The 22,782-nt window shown below is 56.4% G+C and overlaps 2 protein-coding genes across 7 annotated transcripts in view; one reads left to right on the forward strand and one right to left on the reverse strand.

The window, feature by feature from the left end:
• Positions 1-16,258, forward strand: KIFC3 (kinesin family member C3). Of its 3 annotated transcripts, none has more exons than XM_030470812.1 (21): positions 1-104; positions 885-987; positions 2,534-2,679; positions 4,098-4,245; positions 6,018-6,214; positions 8,210-8,275; positions 8,897-9,040; positions 9,125-9,364; positions 10,040-10,213; positions 10,325-10,472; positions 10,544-10,674; positions 10,764-10,875; positions 11,092-11,273; positions 11,353-11,457; positions 11,599-11,729; positions 12,342-12,465; positions 12,999-13,128; positions 13,237-13,466; positions 14,043-14,177; positions 14,505-14,613; positions 15,135-16,258. In XM_030470812.1, exons 2-21 carry the CDS (start codon positions 912-914, stop codon positions 15,158-15,160), a joined length of 2,754 nt encoding a protein of 917 aa, XP_030326672.1. In that variant the 5' UTR covers positions 1-104; positions 885-911; the 3' UTR covers positions 15,161-16,258. The 3 variants fall into 3 exon arrangements, with proteins under 3 accessions (XP_030326672.1, XP_030326673.1, XP_030326674.1); XM_030470813.1 differs by having other exon boundaries at positions 42-65; XM_030470814.1 differs by lacking the exons at positions 1-104; positions 2,534-2,679 and having other exon boundaries at positions 669-987.
• KATNB1 (katanin regulatory subunit B1) overlaps positions 15,851-22,782 on the reverse strand; it is a 21,356-nt gene continuing 14,424 nt past the window's right edge. For 2 of the 4 annotated variants that reach the window (XM_030470823.1, XM_030470824.2), the window contains exons 15-19: positions 21,855-22,004; positions 21,071-21,147; positions 20,597-20,671; positions 19,767-19,883; positions 15,851-16,125 (exon numbers count right to left, since the gene is read on the reverse strand). In XM_030470823.1, coding sequence (XP_030326683.1) covers positions 15,963-16,125; positions 19,767-19,883; positions 20,597-20,671; positions 21,071-21,147; positions 21,855-22,004 — 582 coding nt within the window. In that variant the 3' untranslated portion in view covers positions 15,851-15,962. Of the gene's footprint in view, positions 16,126-17,998; positions 19,159-19,766; positions 19,884-20,596; positions 20,672-21,070; positions 21,148-21,854; positions 22,005-22,782 lie in introns of those variants that run through there. The other 2 variants (XM_030470826.1, XM_030470827.2) reach the window with 1 other exon arrangement.

Consider the following 22,782-nt stretch of genomic DNA (forward strand, 5'->3'; position numbering starts at 1 on the left):
CGGGGCCGGGGCTGGGGCCGGGGCTGGCTCCGGCTGCCCGCGCCGCTGCCGCCGCCCCGCGCCCGGTGGGTGGCCTCGCGGCACCGGCACCGGTACCGCCGGAGGTAGGGGGGTTTGAACCGGGCTGGACCGCAGCGTAGCGGGGCTCCCTTTGTCTGAGGAGCTGGGGCACGGAGCACCCGGGGCGGCGGCGGGAGCGCGGTTCCCCGTTAGCCTTCAGCGCGCGGCGCCAACGGGACCGGCTCCGGGACCGGCGGGGCGCGGAGCGGGGCGCGGCATTGCCGGGCCTATGCGTACCGGGACCGGGACCGGGGCGGGGGGGCGCAGGGCGGGGCTGCGTTTTCTGTGCTGCGGAACCGGCACCGGGACATTGGACCGGGCCCGCGCCGCTGCGTGTCCCGCCTCGGGTGCCGCCAGTTGGGAAGACAAGGGACTCCCGCAGAGGGAGGTGGGGGCTGCTCCCGGGGTCCGCGTCCCCTCCGAGGCACCCCAGGTCCCGGCGCTGCTCAGCGGTACCCGCCCGGCCCCGGCCCCGGCCCCGGCAGCGGGGGTCGGCGGGCGCTGCTCGGCCCTTGCCCGGGGCTGCCCGTGGTCCCGGAGTTAATGAATACATAACGCCCGGTCCGCAGTTAGGAGGAGCCTGGGAAGGCTTCAGGAATGAGTAAATTAATTACAGGGACGGTTTATGTCACATCCGCCGGGAGCACGGAGGGAGCCCGGGGCTTTCGGTGCCCGGGCCCCGGGAGTGGGATCGGGATTGGTGAAACTTCTAGCGGGAGTCGAAGCCGGCGTTGCCGTCGCGGTTTGCTCCAGCCCGGTCCCCTGGGCTCTCCCGGCTGGAAACTGAGGCAGGCTGAGATGTCTTTCCTTGCGCTTATCCGCAGAGGTGCTGTGCTCGGGACCCTTGTGCCATGATCACATCCTACACAACCTGGGATCTGGGATCTGCAAAAGCCTGCTGGAAGACGAAGGACCTTCCCTGGGACGGTGAGTTCAGCTCACGCCCTTGCTCATGCCAGGCAAAGGAGAGGCCGGGAACAGGCCAGCCTGCATTTTTCACATTTCTTTCTGGGTGAAACTTGGGATTTGAGAAGCCGAGACTCGGAAGCGGGCGCAAAGCCGTTGGCAGCCGGGGGGGTGAGCAGAGAGGGCGGCCTTCATCTCCCTCCTGGCGCTTCTGAGCAGGAAGCTTAAGGAGAAAGGTCAGAATTTAGCATGTAAGGAAGAAATCGGAGCGATACACGGGGCAGGGAAGACGCGGGGCCCTCGCTTCTCCCCGGCCCCAGCTCCTTGGAAGGCTCCTTGTCTGTCCCAGTGCGCAGAGCCCTGAGGTGAGTTCAGTCGAGGGCTTTTCTCTCAGCTGTTTCGCAGGCGGGTGGGCGGCTGCTTGCCCCGACCTGCAGCCGTTTGTCAGGAAACGGCCCTTCCCGCCTCCTCTCCGGAGGTGCCGGATGGATTTCGGCAAAGGGAGAGGCTGGACGCCCCCTGTGGGCTTTTTTTGCTGTTGGCTTTAGTGTACGCCAGCCCTCTGTGCTGGTAGCCGCTTATCTGGGCGCTGCTTCTCCCCTGGCATTGGGGCCAGCCCAGCCAAATGCTGGTCGGCATCAAAACCTCCAGGATTTCCAGTGCTTCCTCTGCGTGGTGGCTGCTCCTGCCCATGCCAGGATGAGGAACTCATCATCTTTATCTGGGCATTCTCTTTGGAAGCGTTTGATTGTCACAGCGTGTGTGAAATGTTATGGCTAATTACGGGCTGGGAAGAAGTCCAGAGCAATGGGCTGACTTCATCAGCACACATCTCCCTCCAGGTGCTACTTCCACCTCTGGCCCAAGCGCCTCCAGAGGATTTTAGGGAAAAAACCTGCATTGGTGGGGTTTCATTTGTGGGTTGTTGGTTTTTTCCCTGCCTGCCAGAGATGCTATTTGGCTGCCTGCGATGGTGGCAGATGGGGAAGGGGCGCAGTGTCCCCAGGCAGTTCCCATTAGGATGTAGCCCTCACCAGCCACTTTTCCCGTACCAAAGGAGGGCACAGCCAAGGGTGAAAGCTCCTCGAGATGCTGTTTCCCTTCTGTGCAGCTCAGAACTGCTGCTCTGTGTGCTTTTGGGCTTGGCTGCATGACAAATGAAGGAAATACTTGGGGGCAGTGGAGGGAGGTGATGGCAGGGTTTGTCCGCCTGGTTTCAGTGATGCAAGCCAGCACTGGCAGCTTTTCTGAGATGGGATTGCGGGAAGCGGAGAGGCTTGGCGAGGGGCAGGGGTGGGATGTCCCCAGTGAGGGGACAGACCTGGTCCTGCAGAGGAGAGGCAGATGCTACACCCTGAGTTGTCATTACTAGTTGTCTCTACCCCTGAAGGGCTGATTTTTCTAATTATCATAATTAATATTTTTAATAAAACTTATGCACTGCCTGTGCCGCCCCAGTGTGGTGGTGACAGCGTGGAGGAGGAGGTGGGTTTGCTGAGTGAGGCTGAAGGCCACATCCCTCTGGGGATCTCGGGTTGATCCAGGGATGCTTTTTGCCCCATCTCAGGCCCTGGGCAGGACACGCTCATCGCTGGGAGCGGAGCAGATGCCTCTGCCCAGGTTCCTCTGCTGCTAGCACTGGTTCACCGTAAAATCCTCAGCGTGAGCTGGCCAGACGCTCTGAAGCCCCGTGGGTTCTGCCTGGCTCTGCAGGTGAGGAGGGCATTTTTGGGGTGGGGGGAAGGACACCCCACATCTTGTGGGGCCATCCCTCGAGGAGAGCCACTGGTCCCCCCATCACCACAGCCAGTTTCTGCCCCAACGCTGGTGCCATGCACCTGGAGCAAAGCTGCTGCCTGGGTGGGGAGGGAGGAGCATCTCCAGGAAGTCAGAAGGCATCAAAAAATGCTGGGGAGCAGCCCAGAATAACATCTTCTGGGTCACTTCTGGGTCATGTGGGCAGGAGAGCTCAAGACAGAAGAGTGATAAGAAAATGCAGCATCTTGATATGGCGTTTGCAGCAAGGTGGAGGAGGAGGAAGGCTACTGTGGCAGGGGAGTGGCAGGACACTGTGTACTGGTGTTGCTGCCACCAGCTCATTCTGGGCTTCAGGCAAATCATTTAAATTCTCCTTCTTTGACAAGAAGGAAAACATCTTCTTACCTCACAGCAGCCTTGATGAATTTCCTCCGGCAAAACCCTCCGGAGTCTTAAAGGTAGAGGCACGGCAGACACGCGTCTTCTCCAGGAGGATGCTGCCGCCTCCTTCCGAATCACTCTCAAATATTTGGGATGTGCCAACTATTCACCCCTCTGATGGGGTGAGGCGGATTTCCCGGCATCTCTGCCCGCAGGATGAGGCCACGGGCTCTGAGTTAAGATACAAGTAAGAAAAGGCACTTGCTTTTGAGCAGGGCAAGGAGCACCTCTGGGAGCTCGGCTGTTCCAAAGGCATCTGTGCCACAGCACTTTTTTTGCATGAGCAAGCTGAGGGAAGGAGCTGATTGTGGGGATAACTGAAAGCAACACGTTTAGTCCATCACAGCAGCTTCTCACCACTGAAATCCCTTGGAGGGAGGGTTTCCACAGACCCCGCTGTCCTGTCACAGAATCACAGAATCCCAGCCTGGTTTGGGTTGGAAGGAAGCTTAAAGCTCATCCAGTTCCAACCCCTGCCATGGGCAAGGACACCTTCTGCTAGACCAGGTTGCTCCAAGCCCCATCCAACCTGGCCTTGAACACTGCCAGGGATGGGACAGCAACAGCTTCTCTGGGCAACCTGTGCCAGGGCCTCACCAGCCTCACAGGGAAGAACTTCTGCCTAAGATCTCATCTTAATCTCCCCTCTGTCAGGTTAAAGCCATTCCCCCTTGTCCTATTGCTATAGTCCGTGATGAAGAGTCCCTCTCTGGCATCCTTGTAGCCCCCTTCAGATACTGGAAGGATGCTCTGAGGTCTCCACGCAGCTTCTTTTCACCAGGCTGAACAGCCCCAATGTTCTCAGCCTGCCCTCTGGGATGTTGTCCCTGCTCAATCCTCCTGGCCAGCCTGGTAAAATGCTGCTGCCAGATCCATGATGTGCACAGTTGCTGCATCTCAGCTCCCCATCCTGTTTCTTCTCATGGACACAGGCCCTGCAGGAGGCATCGGGGCAGCAGCGGGAGGAACGTCAGCCCCGGGCCCCGACACCAGCCTCCAAGGAGCCGCTGGCATCTCCCTGCACACCGACAGCAGCCACCCCAGGACACGCAGCCTCCATAATGGACCTGGAGAAAGCAGGTGAGAGGGAAGCTGGGATGCAGTGGTGCGCACTCAAGAGGAGGGACGGAATGGGATGGGATGGGTGCCCGGTACCTGCCAGCAGGTACCAGGAGGACCTCTCCTCTTTTGGACTGGGGAGATATTGGATGCTGGTAGAAATCAAACACCAGCCAACTGCCAGGTGGCACCAGGCCACCGATGAATTATTTAACAGGGTGAACAGTGCCAGTGAGCACCAGCAAACCCGCTGCTCCTGCCTCCCTCTTAAAGAAAATGTAATGCTTGTGGAAATGCTGGGGTAGAGGAATCCCTCTAGCAACTCCTTTCCCAAGGATGCTCTTACAGGAGGAAGGTGTTAGAGCAAGGAAGGTGTTAGAGCATGTTATCCATGCGGGATCACCCCTATCTAGCAGTTTGACTTGCAGCCGGGTGTGTGGCTTTGAACCTGGCTCTGCCTTCCATCCCAGACTGGGGTTAGGGTGAATGATGTGTGCAGAGCCCTCATGCCTCCTGTAATCTTGTCTTATCCCTGCACACTCCCCAGGGGGCGAGAGCTGGCGTTCCTGTTAACTTTAGACGTTTTGGGGTGGGTTTTGTGTGTGCTGGGTTCAAAGGGAACATCACAGTCCTCTGTCTGAGCTGGGCTGAGGTTTTGGTGCAGAAAGAAAGAAAAGCTGGTGCCTGTTGTCACTCTTCCAGGGTATCCAGCCCAAGTCAGGGAGACAAAACCCAGCGATCACTTCTGCAGACATTGCCAGATAAGTCCCATGGCACGCAGTTGACAGCAGAGCCATGGTTTGGTGCCAGCATTTTATTTTCTATCCACTCTGCTGGCTCTTTAACTCCTTTGAAAGGTAGCAAGTCTGATTCACAGACAAAGAAAGTCTTGCTTCTTGTATTTAGGATGTTTCCCAAGAAGCAGCCAGCATCTTCCCACAGGCAGCAAAACAATTCCCAGCATCACCTCCTGCCTTGAAAACCTCAAGGTTTCTGTTGGCAGCAGCTGAAATCCATGGCAGGCAGTGAAGGGCGCCGGGCAGCCGGATCCTGGCCACCACTTTGCCCGCCGCAGTGCCTCATCCCCACGTCAGGAATGAGTCAGGCCAGCTCATTTCTTCTTGGGAACTACCAAGTCATTTAGGGATTCATTTGGCAGGCTCTGATGTACAGCCAGGTTGGCTTCTGTCAGCACCGGTGGCCCCATTAACGCACAGAAAACCATGTTTAAAGTAATAGTAGGAGGTTGGGAAGCCGAACGCACAAGGATTAGGCAACACGGCCGTCCAGGTTACCCATCTCGTTTTAATTTGGCTTCCATTATGTTTGTGTGTAATGATGCAGTCTTTAATAACATGATCATATCCTGGTTTTCCACCAGCACCTGCTCATTCGGTAAAAAGGATGCCGGCATGAATCAGAGCCGTGGTGAAGGTGGTTGTTATCTGAGTGAGGCGGCAGCACCTTGGCGTGTGGTGGGGCTGGGTCACAGTGCGGTGGCCTGGGCAGGCACTCGGTATTATGGCCTGGGATGTTCTGCTGGCATCACCACATCCCTTTGGATCCCACCCTCTCCCAGGGACTCACACTGTTGGTTCTGCCGGCCACGGTCAGCACTGTGGCATTCAGGATGTACCTCCTGGCACATTGCTGCTCTCCATGGGACTTCTGCAAGTCCTGGTTCCTGCAGTCCCACCTCCACCGCAGTCCCTGGGATTCTCCCCATAGCTGGCATCCCATTCCCCAGCGAGGCAGCTGGGTCCTGAGCGGCTCTGTCCTTGCTCCCACTGCAGGAGGGAGGATCTGCGGTGGGAAACGTGCCAGTCTGCCAGCGGCCCGACCCTTCCCGGTGATCCAGAAGGTGATGGCCTCCATGGCACATCTGCAGGAGGAGAAGCTGCAGCTGCAGGAGCAGCTGCTAGGGCTGCAGGAGAAGCTCGCCGCCCGGGAGAACGACGAGCTTTCCCTCTCTCTCCAGCTGCAAGGCCAGGTATGGTGGGGACAGGGCAACACAAGAGGGTCCGTCGGGGTCTCCAGCTTCAGGCTGTGGCTTGGCTGGAGCACTGTGGTTTGCAATTAGTGAGGGTCATGCTTGGAAGGAGCATAGGAACTCCATCGCAGAGCATTGTGCACAGGGATGAGCTAGGTGCTCCTGAGCACTGATGCCATCCCACCAGCTTTGGCTGCGCCTCCCTCGGGATGCTTACAGCCCCTTGTTTGAAAGTTGTGGTGACACCGGGATAATGCTCGTGAGGGTATGCAGCTCCTTGGATACGATGTGGCTGGGAGGGCTTTGGGCATCAGGGTCACAGCCCTGTGGTCATCGTCCATCCTCCCATACCAGGACAAGCTCGTTAGACTGACCCAGCAGATTAATTTTAGTGACTTTTGAGAGTCAGTGGAAAGTGAACATGAAGGCACAGAGTTGTCTGCCAAAGGGGAGAGCGTTTTGGTTGCCATCACCAGAACGCTCCCCAGATCCATCCCACACCACCATGGCTGCATCCTCAGTGTGAGGACCTGGGTCATCCCAGGGAGATAGAAATTCCGGCTGCTTATAAAGGCATTTGCATGTGGCTGTTGTGGAAGCTGTTACAGTCAGGTTCTGCTTGTTCCACGGGTGTCAAAAAGGCGGAGGTAATTGTCCTGCATTTGGTTGGCATACTCTGCATGGCACAAGAGTGAGTGCCAGCAGGATCCGGCCCTGCACCGGCCAGTTCGGCAGCAAGCACAGAGCAAAGCGCTGACCCGAACTTCCGAAGCTCGGGCATGGCTGGGCCATGGCTTGAGCCGGATCCGGCTGCCAAGGACTCCCTGTCGCCTCCAGAGAGCAGCATGCAGCTGGAGATGCCTGAGCAGGTAGGAGATGGAGGTGTATTTTGGGGTGCTGCTGGCACAGGGAGAAGTGGGCAAGCTCTGGCATGCATGTCTAAACAATGCCTTAATAATCTGCCTTCCTGAGCACGGAAATGGGATTTTCTCACTCGAGTCTGAGGCTGCTGTGCTTGGCACAGGATCGGGGGCTCCTGATGCCGCAGGGAGCAGTCGCCTTCCCGGCTTCTCACCATGAGTGCACAGAGCTCTCCTGTGGGACCCCAAGCCATGCCGAGTGTGCGGGAGCTGCCCCCATCCCTGCGAGGGTGTGCCCTAATAACCGATCATCATTAACTGCAGCTCCTTGTCAGCACATCTGCACTGCTATTAGAATCACAGAATCATAGAAGCAACCGGGTTGGAAAAGACCTTTAAGATCCTCAAGTCCAACCGTTCCCCAGCACTGCCAAGGCCACTACTGAACCATGTCACTGAGGGCCTCGTCTACACGGTTTGTGAACACTTCCAAGGACGGTGACTCCACCACTGCCCTGGGCAGCCTGTTCCAGTGCCTGACCACCCTCTCAGTGAAGAAATTTTTCCTAATTTATTATCCTATTAATCAGCAGTTCCTAAGTGATGGTCCATGGAGGCCCAGTTGCTGGTTATTGGGATGGACCAGGAGCCTGCTGTGTCTGGGTGAGGGGTTTGCCTGGGGAGCATCCTCCTGTTACACATGGGGACTTCTGGAAGAGCTCCTGCTCCCTCTTTCTCCAAAGAAAACTTTCCTAGAAAGAAAAATAGAGAAGGCAAAATGGAGCTGCATTGCAAGGGCAGGACGGGCACTCCAGGCTCTTGAAGCACAATTAGTTTGTTTTCTTCCTTCCCCAAAGATGCTGCTTTTGCTTCTTTTTTATTTTTTCTTTAGTAATGGTTTCTGCTAATGCTCATCATGGACAAATTACACACATGGTCAAACAAGGTTGAAGCAAGCCTTTCATTACGGCTCGTTTTAATCAGCTCATGTGAATCAGGTGTTCAGAGCAAGGTGGAAAATTAAGACATAGCAAAGGTGCAAGCCAGACTGGATGGTAGTAGCTGGCGTGGCACCACGGGGTCTCCTCTGAAAGCTGCTGAGATGCCTCCTGGTTAACCCTGCCTGTGTTGACAGGTTGAAGCTCTGAAGGCAAAGCTCCTGGAGCAGGCGCAGGAGATTGGGCGACTGCGCTCAGAGCTGGTGAGCTGCTGCTGCACTGGGGCTGAGCCACCCCTGCCCTGAGGGATACAGGAGCTGTGGGGAGGAGGAAGGGGCACATGGGGAGGGTCTAGAAGGATTGAAACCTCCCCAGGGTCGCAGTTTGGACCCTGCAAGCTGAGAGAGAGAGAGGCACTGAGGGGTGGAAGTTTGTGGGATTTTCTGTCCAGTGCAGTGTCACAACTGGTGGCCCTGGGGCAGGCAAAACTGCCCCTGCCCTGGCATTGCCACCCTGCAGTGGGAAGTGACAGACCCTCTGGGGGCTGGAGTCCCCTGCAGACAGCAGAGTGGGGGCTCCCCAGGCATGGTGGGGGGGGCTCTGACATGGGAGGATGGGGCTCCCCTGATGGAGGAGGCTGGGGGTCCCTCGGGGCAGCAAGGTGGAGGCTCCTCCATGCAATAGGCTGGGAGGGTCCCTAGTGTGGTGGGTGAGGGCTTCCTGGGTGCAGCAGGCTGGGGTATCCCACATAGGCTGGGGTCTCTCCTGGATGCAGCAGGCTGGGGTTCCCTGAGCATGGTAGGCTGGGGGGTCCCCTGATGCTGCAGGCTGGGGCTCCCCAGGGTGCATCGAGCTCCCACCCCATCGCACCCATCCCGTCACAGGGTGGCACGGACGTGGAGAAGCACCGGGACCTGCTGGTGGCCGAGAATGAGCGCCTGCGTCAGGAGATGAAGGCGTGCGAGGGGGAGCTGCGGGAGCTGCGGCGGCAGCAGCAGGCACTGTGCCGGGACTGCGCCCACCTCCAGGTGAGCTACCGGCGGTGGTGGCACAGTGGCAGGGTGATGGCCACCCGTGGGTGACACAGCCTCAGCTGTGCTGTTTGGGGCCAGGAGAACGCCGGGCTGCAGGAGCGGCTGTCCCAGCTGCAGCGGGAGGCAGAGGAGGCACGGGCCAAGCTGGGGGAGCTGGACTTGGAGGTGCAGCAGAAGACGAACCGCTTGGCTGAGGTGGAGCTGCGGCTCAAGGACTCCCTGGCCGAGAAAGCTGAGGAGGAGGAGAGGCTCAGCCGGCGGCTGCGGGACAGCCAGGAGACCATTGCCAGCCTCAAGTCCCAGCCCCAGCAGATAAAGGTGAGCACCAATGGGCTCTCCATAGAATCACAGACTGGTTTGGGTTGGAAGGGACCTTAAGATCATCCAGTTCCAACCCCTGCCACGGGCAGGGACACCTTCCACTAGAGCAGGTTGCTCCAAGCCCCGTCCAACCTGGCCTTGAACACTGCCAGGGATGGGGCAGCCACGGCTTCTCTGGGCAACCTGTGCCAGGGCCTCACCACCCTCACAGGGAAGAACTTCTGCCTAAGAGCTCATCTCAATCTCCCCTCTGTCAGGTTAAAGCCATTCCCCCTTGTCCTGTCCCTACAGGCCCTTGTCCAAAGCACCTCTCCAGGTTTCTTGTAGCCCCTTTAGGCACTGGAGGTCAAACAAAGTCGAAGGCTCTAAGGTCTCCTGGAGCCTTCTCTTCTCCAGGCTGAACAAGCTCAGCTCTCTCAGCCTGTCTCCAGAGCAGAGGTGCTCCAGCCTGCACAGCATCTGATCCATGCCCCTCTGATCCATGTCTCCTGGTCAGGCAAGGGGAGCTGAGCTGGGTGCCTGTTGGGGCGTAGTGGATGCCCTGCAAGTGCCACCCATCCCTCTGCCCTGCGCACATGAGTGCAGCACTATGATTCTGCAAATGAGCCAGAGCTCCATCCTCGGGTGCTGCGTTCCGACTACACCCCATCTCCAGCTGCCTTTCTCCCACAGTACATCATCAAGACGGTGGAGGTGGAATCAGCCAAGGCGAAACAAGCCCTGTGCGAGAGCCAGTCCCGAAACCAGTACCTGCAGGAGCAGGTAGGGATGCAGAGGCAGGTGCTGAAGGAGATGGAGCAGCAGCTGCAGAATTCCAAGAAGACAGAGGCTCAGCTCCGAGCTCAGGTCTGAGTGCAAAGAAGGGGAACAGAAACCACCCAGCTCGGCTCCGTGTGCTGCGGTGCACCAGTGGGTGCTCACGGCTCATGTCCTCTTGCTTGCTCCTCTCCCACCCAGATCGTGATGTACGAGGCCGAGCTGGAACGAGCCCACGGGCAGATGCTGGAGGAGATGCAGGCGATGGAGGAGGAGAAAAACCACGCCATCGAGGAGGCGTTTTCCCGTGCCCAAGTGGAGATGAAGGCAGTGCACGAGAACCTGGCAGGTGAGGAGGGCGTGGGGGCCTGGGGCTGGGGTGTCATGCCACATGTCCCTCACCCTGCCTCCTACCTGCAGGTGTCCGGACCAACCTGCTGACACTGCAGCCGGCGCTGCGCACCCTCACCCATGACTACAACAGCCTGAAGCGGCAAGTCCGAGACTTCCCCCTGCTCCTCCAGGAGACCCTGCGGAGCGCCAGGGCCGAGGTGAGACTCCCCCCATCCCCAGGGCTACCACTCCATGCAGGGGATGGGAGGGGAGGTGTCACTGAGCTGCTGGTCTCCATCCCGCCCAGATCGGCCAGGCCATCGAAGAGGTGCACAGCACCAACCGGGAGCTGCTGCGCAAGTACCGCCGCGAGCTGCAGCTCCGCAAGAAGTGCCACAACGAGCTGGTGCGGCTCAAAGGTGTGAGTCCCCTCACGGGAGAGTGTGCCCCTGAGGGGGACAGGGGAGCACTACCCCACTGCACCCAGCACCATGAGGTCACTCTAAGATGCTCGGGTCGGTGATGAGCTGCGTTGTTCATCAGCACTCAGCCTGCCCAGTGTTTGATGGTGGTGGGAGGTGGCAGCAAAATGTGCTGGGGCTGACACCATCCCTGCATCCCTCTCCTCCTCCAAGGAAACATCCGTGTGTTTGGGCGGGTCCGCCCTATCACGAAGGAGGATGGCGAGGGTGCAGAAGCAGCCAACGCGGTGACTTTCGACGCCGATGATGACGCCGTCCTGCACCTGCTGCACAAGGGGAAGCTGGTGTCCTTCGAACTGGATAAGGTCTTCCCCCCACAAGCATCCCAGGAGGAGGTGGGTGCTGCTGTCCATGCTGCTGGCATGATGGGAGAGGTGCAGCCACCTTCTTCTGACAAGCCCGGTCCCCACCCAGGTCTTTCAGGAGGTTCAAGCCCTGGTCACCTCCTGCATCGATGGCTACAATGTCTGCATCTTCGCCTATGGGCAGACAGGGGCAGGAAAAACCTACACGATGGAGGTGAATTTGCCTGGCTTTGCTTCCCTCTTCTTTCTCGGCTTCCCATCCTGTGGTGCCCAATCTCAGCACCCTCCCCTAACCAGGATAAGATGCAAGAGGGTGACATGTGTCCTCCCCCCATTTCTCACCCCAATCCACCAGGGAACAGCAGCAAACCCAGGGATCAACCAGCGGGCCCTGCAGCTCCTCTTCTCCGAGGTGCGGGGCAAAGCGGCCGACTGGGACTACGCCATCAGTGTCAGCGCTGCCGAGATCTACAACGAGTCCCTCAGGTACAGGCAGGGGAAAAAGCTCTAACGGGGCACCAAAGCTCACCTGGGCATCACCCCATGCTGCTCTCCTCCCATCCCACCAGCCCTGCCTTGGCTGCACAGCTTATTCCTTGGGCACTGGATTTGGCTGTGCAAGGATTTATTTTTAATATTTTAGGGGCTTTTGGTGCACGCTGCCCTTTCAAAGCACTCTCCCTCAAGCTCTGTTACTTAGGCTCCCAGTCCTTCCAGCACTCCCAGGCACGGATGCCAGGGCATCCCCCTCTCCTCCTTTCCCCTGCACTCCCCTGAGATGTTATATTTAGAAATTACTAACTGGGAGCATGAGAAATATTTTCCTCTCCAGCCCAGCCACAGGCTGGGAGGAGGTTGGGAATGCAGCCGTATGGGTAATGTGGATGGCAATAAGGACTAAGTCTGTGGTGTGTGGGCACGTGGGAAGCAAAGAGTCAAGGGCTGTGACTGGGATGTGCAGCATTCCAGGAGGACCCGGCTGCTCTGGCAGCCTGGGGACACAGCTCTGTGCCATGGAGAGGCTGCAGTGCCAGAGGGGAGCCGGCGCCTGTGACCCTCTGGGATGGTAACGGCTATAATGGGTGCCCCTTCACCCAGGGACCTGCTGGGGAAGGAGCCACAGGAGAAGCTGGAGATCAAGCTGTGTCCCGACGGCAGCGGGCAGCTCTACGTGCCAGGGCTGACCGAGTTCAGGGTGCAGAGCGTGGAGGACATCAACAAGGTGCAGAGGTGCAGGGGGAGGCAGGTGGGGCACAATCAGTCACAGACTGGTTTGGGTTGGAAGGGACCTTAAAGCTCATCCAGTGCCAACCCCCTTCCACTAGACCAGGTTGCTCCAAGCCCCATCCAACCTGGCCTTGAACACTGCCAGGGATGGGGCAGGCATTGGGGGGTTCTGTGCTGTGTGACCCTCAGATTTGGGAGTATTTCTGAAGCACTGGGGAGCAACAGAGATGAAAATAGGTCCCTGGGTGTGATGTGACGGTCACTGAACCATAGGGTGAGCTGCAGGGGGTTAAAAATAAAAGCATGGGGGCCAGGTGGCTCCCAGGGGATTAGCAGGATGCCGGCTGTCACTGCAGTGCCCTGCCTGTCACCCTCTGCCTCCCCCATGTCACTCAGGCTGAGACGTGATAACAGTCATCACCCCAATGGACCAGGCACTGTGTGGGGGGCTGTTGCATGGGTCACAGGGGGTTTGTGGTAGGTTTGGGGCAGGTTGGACTCACCCTCCCATCTCCCCGGGCTCCCCAGGTCTTTGAGTTTGGCCACGTCAACCGTGCGACGGAGTGCACCAACCTGAACGAGCACAGCTCCCGCTCCCACGCCCTCCTCATCGTCACTGTCCGTGGGCTCGACCGCAGCACAGGGCTGTGCACCGCAGGTGAGTCCCAGAGTGAGCCCCTCTTGAGGGTGTTGGGCCATGGTGGGTCCCCAGGGGGTGCATGGGGCTGATGGCAGCCGTGGCCGGTCGTTTGCTGTGTGTCCCCAGGGAAGCTGAACCTGGTGGACCTGGCCGGATCGGAGCGTGTGGGGCGGTCAGGCGCGGAGGGCAGCCGGCTCCGCGAGGCACAGCACATCAACAAGTCCCTCTCAGCGCTGGGGGATGTCATATATGCCCTGCGCTCCCGGCAGGGCCACGTGCCCTTCCGCAACTCCAAGCTGACCTACCTCCTGCAGGACTCGCTCAGCGGCGACAGCAAGACCCTCATGATGGTCCAGGTAGGTTCTGGGTGCCTGGTGCTTGTCTGTAGCAGTGTGGGGTTTGGGGATGGGTTTAGTCCCAGTGCTGCGGGAGGCAGGAGGGATGCTGGAAGCTGGAAGGGGGGACCAGGCTTTCCCATGGGGTCTGCAACCATGGGGCTGAGGGAAGCTCTGTCCTCGTCTCTGCACCCCAGACGAGGCCAAGGGATGGAGGATGAACTCGGAGGATGAACTCCTGCCCTCCCTGTCTGCACATGGGTGCTGGCACTATGCACACCATGTCTTTGCATGTTGGCATCTCCCCATCCCATCTCCTGCAGGGAGGATGCTGGGCTCTGGTAGTTCCTCCATCCTTGCCCTGCGATTGCCTCCTGCCACCTGCTGCAGCTTTTCCTGGCTGTCCCTCGCACTGGGGCAGTTGGTGACAGGGGATCCTACCGGATCAGACGCTGGACGGGGCTATCCTGGGAGCGGCGGGTTAATAATAGCATCTGGCTGGGACATGGCCCAGTGTGTTGGCTGGGGCAGGAGGGCAGCCCTGGGGGTGTGGCCATTTGGTGGAGTGACTCTCTGCTTGCTCCTGCCTGCGCACAGGTCTCCCCCGCTGAGAAGAACACCAGTGAGACGCTGTGCTCCCTTAAGTTTGCCGAGAGGGTTCGCTCCGTGGAGCTGGGTCCTGTCTCTCGCAAAGCTGAGCTGTGCTCCTGGCCCAGCCAGGAGCAGCTAGAGGTAACCGAGGGACTGCCCATCCTCTTCCCTCTCACCCCTGGATGGGGGGGGGTTCCTCCTGTTTTGCCCCCATACGGGTCCTAGGGCTGTTTGCTGGTGGGTCCCCTCCACTGGGGCCCATCACATGGTGGGGCATGAGCTGTCCCCAAGCAGTGGTGTCCGGCCAATGCCATCACTTTGGTTCTTCCAAGCCCTGTTTTACAGCAGCCTCATGGTACCCCCAGAGCACATTTGGACACCGCATTGACCATGAGCCCACCTCTGTTCCTTCCCTCTGGGGACTGGCAGAGGCTGACCCTGGGGCCATACCCCATCATCTCCTCCCAGGGTGACTCTTCGGGGACCACAGCATCCGTTGGCCGGACCCACACGTCCCCCAGCCCGGGGCACCTCTCTGGCCGTGCTGCCTCCATCCGCAGGAAGCTCCAGCCCTCAGGTGGGTGGTGGGACACCCCAGCCCTGCTCCCCACCCTGGCTACCCTGCCAGAGCCCCTCCATCACTATCAGAGGCTCCTGCCCCCAGCCTCATCCCAGCCAGACACTGACAGGCAAAGCCAGTCGTGCTTTTGGCTTTTACCAGGGGGAAGTAGCTGATTTGCAATCAGCTCGTTACCTATTGGCTAATTAGCCATAGGGAGCCTGGTTAGCACTACCCTAAGAGCGCCCAGGTGTGAAGCTGCAGGCTGGGGTGCCCATGGGCTGAACCTTTCTCCCTTCAATTTCAGCCTGAATTAGGGGCAGCCGCGGCTGCCAGGTGAGTGCCTGCGGCCGGGAGCCGGTGGAGGGCTCTGCTTGGCCCCCTGCAGGGCAGGGCAGGGGCGCCGGACTCTGCCGCTTGCAGGGGTGCTCATGGGATGCTTGTGGGACCAGCGCAACACAGCCCCCGCTGGCATGCTGCTGATGGGGCTGGGGCAGTGATGGCCATGCCCGCTGTGACCCACACATCTCTTTCTGCAGGGAAGCTGAGGCCGGTGCCCCTGTGACAAGTGCCAGCCCTGGCACCAAACCTGCTGCAGGACCAGGCCCCTTATGGTGCTACTGAGAGCCGGCTGCTGGGAGACACGAAGGCTTGGGTGCCGTCCCCTCGCCCAGCAGGACTTGCAAACAGAGGGTGATGGCACCTCTCACATGAGCAGCATGGGGCCAGGGTCCCCCAGCAGCCAGACCCCCATCGCAGGGTGGGGACAGCGGTGCTGGGCAGGGATCTGCCCCCTCAGACCCTCAGCTCTGTGACCTTTCATTGTCGCTGGATGGATGTTTTCAGCCCAAGCGGGAGCTTCTGGGTGCTCCCTCCATTTCTCCAGCTTTGTTTCTAGAGGTATCTGGCTGGAGGGGGTGCTCGGGGCCAGGCAAGCTCCTGGAAGTGTCTCTGGGGGCCCACCCTGGGGCTGCATCAGGGCAGCTGCCCTGTGTCTTGCAGAGCAGCACTTCCTCTATTTTAAGCCAGAAAACAAATCCCAGCAGCTCCTTTCCCTGTGTAGGTTTCTCAAGCCCTGTTGTTGCATGGAGGCACCCTGATGCCATGCATGAGCTGAGCTGCCATTCCCTGTGGTGCTGGTGCTGCCCTGGCACAGTGGTACGTGGCAGCAGGGTGGGTTTAGTGGTCTTGAATGGAGCTATTGTAAAGTTCTTTACCAGTTGTCTTGTCAAGAGAGATCACAGCGTGGTCAAGATGAAAGTGTTTGAAATATTTATACCCTGTTTACATGGTCTTGGAATGGAAAACAAGTGTAAAACAAACAAACAAAAACCCCCTCCAAGCCCCCAGCCCAAAAGCTGTTTGGTTTATGTACGAGGATGGAGGCTGGCAGGGGCATGGGAGGAAGTGGCGTTGCCCCTCAGACCTCTGAGCACCCACTCGGGGGTACACTTTCTCCTGTTGCACATACCTGACCACTGATGGCTCCTTCCTACCAGCTCCCCTCCTCTTGCTCTTCCACAGCATATTCTATTAAAAAGAAAGCAAAAAAGGGAAAAATAAATTTAGCCTTTTGTAAGATTAGATGTTTCTATGTATTTTAATAATAATAAAAAAAGCCTGTTTTGTAACAAACTTTATTTGAAATAAACTGTTAAAGCCAGTCTTCCTGTGCTGCTATTGTTACTGCAGCAGGATGGGTGGGTGCTCCCTCGCCTGGCACAGCATCTCCCTCACAGCTGAGAAAGACCATGAGGTGCTTCCTTATGGAGCTGTGCTTGGGAAAGCATGGCACCACAGCCCCTGGACTGCAGCTACCCAGCTCTCTTTGTTACCAGATGGACTTGTGAAACACTAAGTAAGCCCCGATGCTGCAGTGTCTTGCTCCATCTCATGTTTCTCCCCACTGTGGGGGCTATTGGGGGCTGGCCTGGGGCCTTTTCACACCCCAGTTGGGTCCAGGCATGGGATCATCAGAAAGGCCCTGAGTGAGGCAGAGGCAGTGCAGGCAGGACACAAACGAAGCAGGCAGCATCTTCGGCCCCAGTCCTGCTACCACACATTGCCAGGGCCTCTTGCTGCATGAGCCACCTTCAGACCCATGGAGGAGAGTAGGACACTCTGCTTCATTCCTGAATCTTGACCGTATTTGGATGGCGTATCAGCGAGATTGGGATTGGCTGTAGTTTTGGTTTTTTTGCTTGACCATACAAACCTCACGAAATTGAACAAGGCCAAGGGCAAGGCCCTACACATCGGTTGGGGCAATCCCCAGCACAGCTACAGGCTGGGGGAGACTGGATGGAGCAGCCCTGAGAGGGACGTGTGGGTGTTGGGTGACAAGAAGCTCCCCGTGACCTGGCTTCAGTGCGCACTTGAGCCCAGAACCCCTCCGTGTGCTGGGCTGCATCCCCAGAGCGTGAGCAGCAGGTCAAGGGAGGGGATTCTCCCCCTCTGCTCCTCTCTGGGGAAACCCCCCCTGCAGTCCTGCATCCAGCTCTGGGGCAACAACACAAGAGGGACGTGGAGCTGTTGGAGCGAGTCCAGAGGAGGCCACGGAAATGCTGCAAGGGCTGGAGCAGCTCTGCTGTGGAGACAGGCTGAGAGAGCTGGGCTTGTTCAGCCTGGGGAAGAGAAGGCTCCTTAAGGGGAGACCTTAGAGCAGCTCCCAGTACCTGAAGGGGCTACAAGAAACCTGGAGAGGGGCTTTGGACAAGGGCCTGTAGGGACAGGACAAGGGGGAATGGCTTTAACCTGCCAGAGGGGAGACTGAGATGAGCTCTTAGGCAGAAGTTCTTCCCTGTGAGGGTGGTGAGGTGCTGGCACAGGTTGCCCAGAGAAGCTGTGGCTGCCCCATCCCTGGCAGTGTTCAAGGCCAGGTTGGACGGGGCTTGGAGCAACCTGGTCTAGTGGAAGGTGTCCCTGCCCGTGGCAGGAGGTTGGAACTGGATGAGCTTAAGCTCCCTTCCAACACAAACCAGTCTGGGATCTTACGATTCCTGCTGGCCCCCTTATCCACACCTAAACCAGTCTCCTACATCCCCAAACACCAGCATCTGGTGCAGCAGCTCACAGAAAACCATACAGACAAACCCCAGCTGCTGCGCTGAGACCTGCTGGAGCTCAGGTGGGGAGAAGACATGTGCATGAGGCCAGGGGGAAGGACGAGTCACAAACAATTACATTCTTCTGTGGGCTGGGAACTATCCAGCAGAGTGAAACCTCCCCAGGGTTTCAGCAAATGAAACACAGCCAGTGCTGCCTCTCCAGCTTGCTCACCACATCCACTTAGTCACCCCAGCCTCCCAGCAGGAAAGGTGAGAAGGGCCAGCTCCCCTCTGGGACACAGAGGGAGCAGAGCCCTGCTTTCCCTGGACACTCCCAGCCAGGAGCCATGCCAAGGTGAACAGGGCTCCGAGAGATTCAGGCATTTAACACAACTCCTTACAAAAAATGTTACAAATCTTTTAATAAATTCCATTATAAGTTACAGTTTCATGGAGAACAAGCTCCAGTGTATAATAAAATAGGAGACAGGCTGGGAGGAGCAGGGGAAGCACCAACAGGAACCTCTTTCTGCACTGGAAAGAAAGAGGGACAGAAAGGTTCTGACAGACATTTATTGAGGGAAAAATAGCAGTCCAGTGGATGTAGAAAAACATTGGTCCACATGCCTCTGTTTCTCAGCCCTCCTAAATCCTTATCCCCAAATGTAAAAATATGAGAAGTCCTGTTTAAGCCACATATTTTAACAGCCCCAGGTAGACCTCAGTTCCCAGCAATTCTGAAGGTATTAACCTTGTGCAGCCCAGGGTGCCAGCAGGGCTTTCTGAGAAGCCAAGAGGCAGCCTCCTCTCAATATAGGTCCTTGAAGCTACCCCAGACATGGAGTCCTGGTGTCCTGGCTCATGTTTGATGAAGCAAGCCCAAAGGGCCAGTCCCACAGGGCAGGCAAAGTTCTTCTGTAGGGAAAGGGCACTCCAACCCCCACCAGGCTGTTGTGGGCAGCACACTGCACGGAGAGAGTGGGGCCGGCCAGCCCCAGCCCATAGAGCGAGTAGCCAACAGCACATGTGGATGAAGATGTGACAGTGGGCTCAGAGCCCTCCTGTCAGCAAAAGGCCATCACACACAGAGGGAGCAGCTGACAGCTTGATGCTGAGATGAAAAGCTGAAATGAAGCTGCCACCCTACAGGGCCTTGTGGAGTGCCTTCCACCAGGCAGGTCCCCTCATGCAGCACAGATGTCTCTCCATTCAGGTCCTCCATCCAGCCCATAAGGCATCCAGGCTAGGCAGGCAACCAGCCACCAAGATCCCACTACCCTGCTGTGCTGTGCGGGGGGAGGATGGACACATGGAGAGAGGTGAAATCCAGCCAGACCAAAGGGAGCTTGGCCACCTTCATTTGCAAGTGAGGAGCGGTGGCTGTCACTCTAGGACAGCCATGAGGAGATGCAGTTCCCGAAAGGCACTACCATGGCGGCCGCTGAGCCCAGACTTGTTCTTGATGATGCTGCTGATGTTTTTCAGCTGCTTGTAACACAGCCTGCATTTATAGAGCCTGCAAAAGCCAGAGAGCAGACACAGCATGAATCCTCAGCTGCTGAAGAGAACTGCTTGTTCCTGCAGCGCCAAAGATACAACGTAAGCAGGCGAGAAAGCACAAGCCCTGCAAATGGCCTGGAAGAGGCTAAAATGTGAGCTTGGCCCTGCAGAAATACCATGTATTCAGCCCACATCCCGATGACACTGGAGAATGGCATCCACATAAGGGCTCTTTTATTCCTCCTTTCCCCTTTGGCAGTAAAGTCCAGGGAGGAAAGAGGTGTTGTTTTCAGAGGGCCAATTCTCAGAGCAGAGCTATCCTGTGAATGAACTGGAAATCCAGGGCCCTGCTGACAACTCATGTTTCTTGTGAGGTAGAGGGTGAAGCCACAGGGTGGTTTTACTCCTGACATACTCACACTTTGCTTAGGTATGACTCAATACACAGTGACAGACAGAAAAACAGTCCTTCGTCTTTTCTCATGGCAGGTGGGTTTCATGTTGACAGACAAAAGGGAAGGCATGCCCAGTCTAGTATCAAAGCCTTGACAGCAAGGAGCAAAACTCACCCAAGAGAAAGGCTGGGTCAAAAAAGGGAGCAAGTGGAAGAGGTAAGTGCCTCACCTTTCCTCTCTGGTGATGTCCACTCCAACAGAAGGTGGTGCAGCAAGGATGTCCGTGATCAGTGGCAGGAATCTCTGGAGAATGAGTTTCAGGGAGGTGCAGCCAGTCTGCACGTAACTATAAAACAAACAGAGAATCGGGTCCCGCTTGAATTTCATTCCTGTCCTCCCACCACACAGCTGTCACTTACATCCAGTCACTGGGGACAATCCACTCAACCAACCCCCCATCCACCACCTGTAACCTGGTAAGGAGAGCAACAGCCAAGTGCCCACACATCTTGGTTGAGTCAAGACTGACAAAATGAGTTCTTTCAAAAGGTCCTGGCATATTCTCTGCTAAGTGAGACCTTTCTGTTCAAGAGCAGAGGTGTTCTGCTGAGGGGACCAGGAATAGCAGACACTCCATCTTAAGAGAGGCTGCATATTTTTTGCCACCTAACGAAGTTCAAAGCAATCCAAGTGACCCCTATGCAAGATTTCGCTCCTCTTGTTCCATGTCAACAGTCTCATTCCTGTCTGTGTGCAGCGCCCACTTGTTCTACATGGATGTGACCCCTCCTGGCTGCCAGAGCTGCCTTCAATCCAACAGACCTACTCCAAATCTCAATATCCTGCTCTTCCTGCCCATGCAAACTTCCCATAACTCTTCCTCCACACAATTGGCAACTCCAATTGAAAATTCCCTTTTCCAGGTGCCGTATTGGCATCATACTGTATCTGCTGTGATTTTTCAGGATGTTCTTTCAACTACAAAACATGCAGAGGAGCAATTCTAGGAGTATCTCTACCTTGTCCCCCAACACACCATGTTTTTGGGGCCAGCCTCACCTTTCATATTTACTTTGGAGCAGTTTTTCTATCTGTGGCAGGACTATAGTACACAAATCCAGCTTCCAGAGAGACCTGAAAAGAACACAGGCTGAGACAGGATTCTGAGGTTTTACAAGGTTGAGTTGACACAAATAATGCTTTCTGGCAAAAAAAAAAACCAAGGCAGCAGCACTCAAGTTTACTGAGCAAGTTTACTGACTCCCCCTTGTGATGGCAAATGGAAGGTTCTGACGCGTTTTGATTGAACAGAATCACTTTATGAAGCCCTAAGTGAGGCACCACTTGCCCACCGAAAGCGCCCCCTGCATCTCCAGTGGTCTCTGGCATGGCAGACTTGAAGATCTGACTACAAGCACATGCATTTCATGGTGTCATTGCCCACTAGGTACAAGGCAGGTACAAAACAGCACTCCTGACACCAAGCCAGATGCCTCTTGGGTATCCCAGGGGCTGCCCCTACCCAGGACTCACGGTTTTTGGTTGACAATATTCAAGAGGTCCACGACAACAGACAGATCATTGATCGCCACTGCAGAGTCCACAGAGTTCTGGGAGAAAAGGGGAAGAAGTCAGCAAGTGCAAAGCTCAAACTGGCTAGGCTAGCGCAATTAGTATCAAGTGTTGCTTTTCAAAAACAAGGTAGAGGAAATGTGGAGTTCACTAGGGAAGAGAAGATAACTCTCTTGTGAGAAAGTTTTCTCCATGTTTCTTTGTGGCCAATTCAAGTGCAGGTGGGACACAGCAGCACTCTGCCTGGGGACAAAAACTCTAAGACCCTGCATTTTGTGCAAGAGGCAGAACTGGCCCCTGGCAAGCCAAAAGAGCTGTTCAGCTGCTCCCATCACACAGAATCATAGACTGGTTTGGGTTGGAAAAGCCTTTAAAGCTTATCCAGATCCAACCCCCTGCCAAGGGCAGGGACACCTTCCACTAGACCAGGTTGCTCCAAGCCCCGTCCAACCTGGCCTTGAACACTGCCAGGGATGGGGCAGCCACAGCTTCTCTGGGCAACCTGTGCCAGGGCCTCAGCACCCTCACAGGGAAGAACTTCTGCCTAAGAGCTCATCTCAATCTCCCCTCTGTCACGTTAAAGCCATTCCCTCTTGTCCTGTCCCTACAGACCCTTGTCAAAAGCCCCTCTCCAGGTTTCGTGTAGCCCTTTTAGGCACTGGAAGCTGCTCTAAGGTCTCCCCGGAGCCTTCTCTTCTCCAGCCTGAACAAGCCTCATAAGCCTTAGGTATCTCCACATCCTTGCCTTGACATCACTGGAGCTCCACACAGCCTGCACAGTGTCCAGATTCTTGTGGCGACTGGTGAGCACCACACACATGGTCTCGTGGCCTTTCCTGATCTGGGAAATGGCTTCCTCATCCACGAGCTCTGTCTGGCTTTGGTTTTTCACAGCCTGAAAGTACAGACACCAATGGAGCAGCAATAACAGAGCAGGGTGGCACAGAAGGGTAAGAGCTTTCTCTGGCCTAGGTGAGGGCTGATTTTGGTGTACAGAGTCCCAGCAAATACTGACTTCCTTGCAGATTGTTTTAAAACCATTTTGAAATTGAAACGCTCCATTTATTCTGATTTAAGTTACTTCTCTTCTGCCTTTTCTACTACATCAGTCACAAATACATTTGAAGCTTTGGAGAAACTCTCAAAATTTAAAAAAGGTGAATTAAAAGAAAGTTTTCAAAACCAATGTATTTTGATGAAGAAATGTTTTCATACACACCCTATTTTTCAATTGAAACATTCAGCTGAATGTTATTACAAAGCATAAATCTTACACCATTTATTAGCCTCTCAGTTTGATTCCTGCTCAAGCTCTGCTGGAACCACTACTTCCTTCGCTTGCATTTGGAAGGATTCAAATTCACGCTTCCTCCGCATGAATTTGGATTCTTGAGGATCCTCTGGTGCTTCTCCCTTTTTGGGACAGGCAATACCCTCCCCAAGACAGGCCAAGAGGCCTCCAAGAGGCAAAGATTGCCATGAAATAATTATGTATGTGTAATGGCAGACACCAATTTTGTAAATGAATCACTGTCTAGCATGTGGAATTATTCCGTGTCTGAGCCCTATCCCTCGCTCTCTGCTTTGGTAACACATTCTTTGAGCACTGATCAACGCTGTTGTGATCACATCAGCCTGCTGTCAATTGCAATGGGGGCTGTGTCCAGCAATCG

The sequence above is a fragment of the Strigops habroptila genome, chromosome Z, assembly GCF_004027225.2.
Source record: "Strigops habroptila isolate Jane chromosome Z, bStrHab1.2.pri, whole genome shotgun sequence".
Classification (NCBI taxonomy): Eukaryota; Metazoa; Chordata; class Aves; order Psittaciformes; family Psittacidae; genus Strigops; species Strigops habroptila.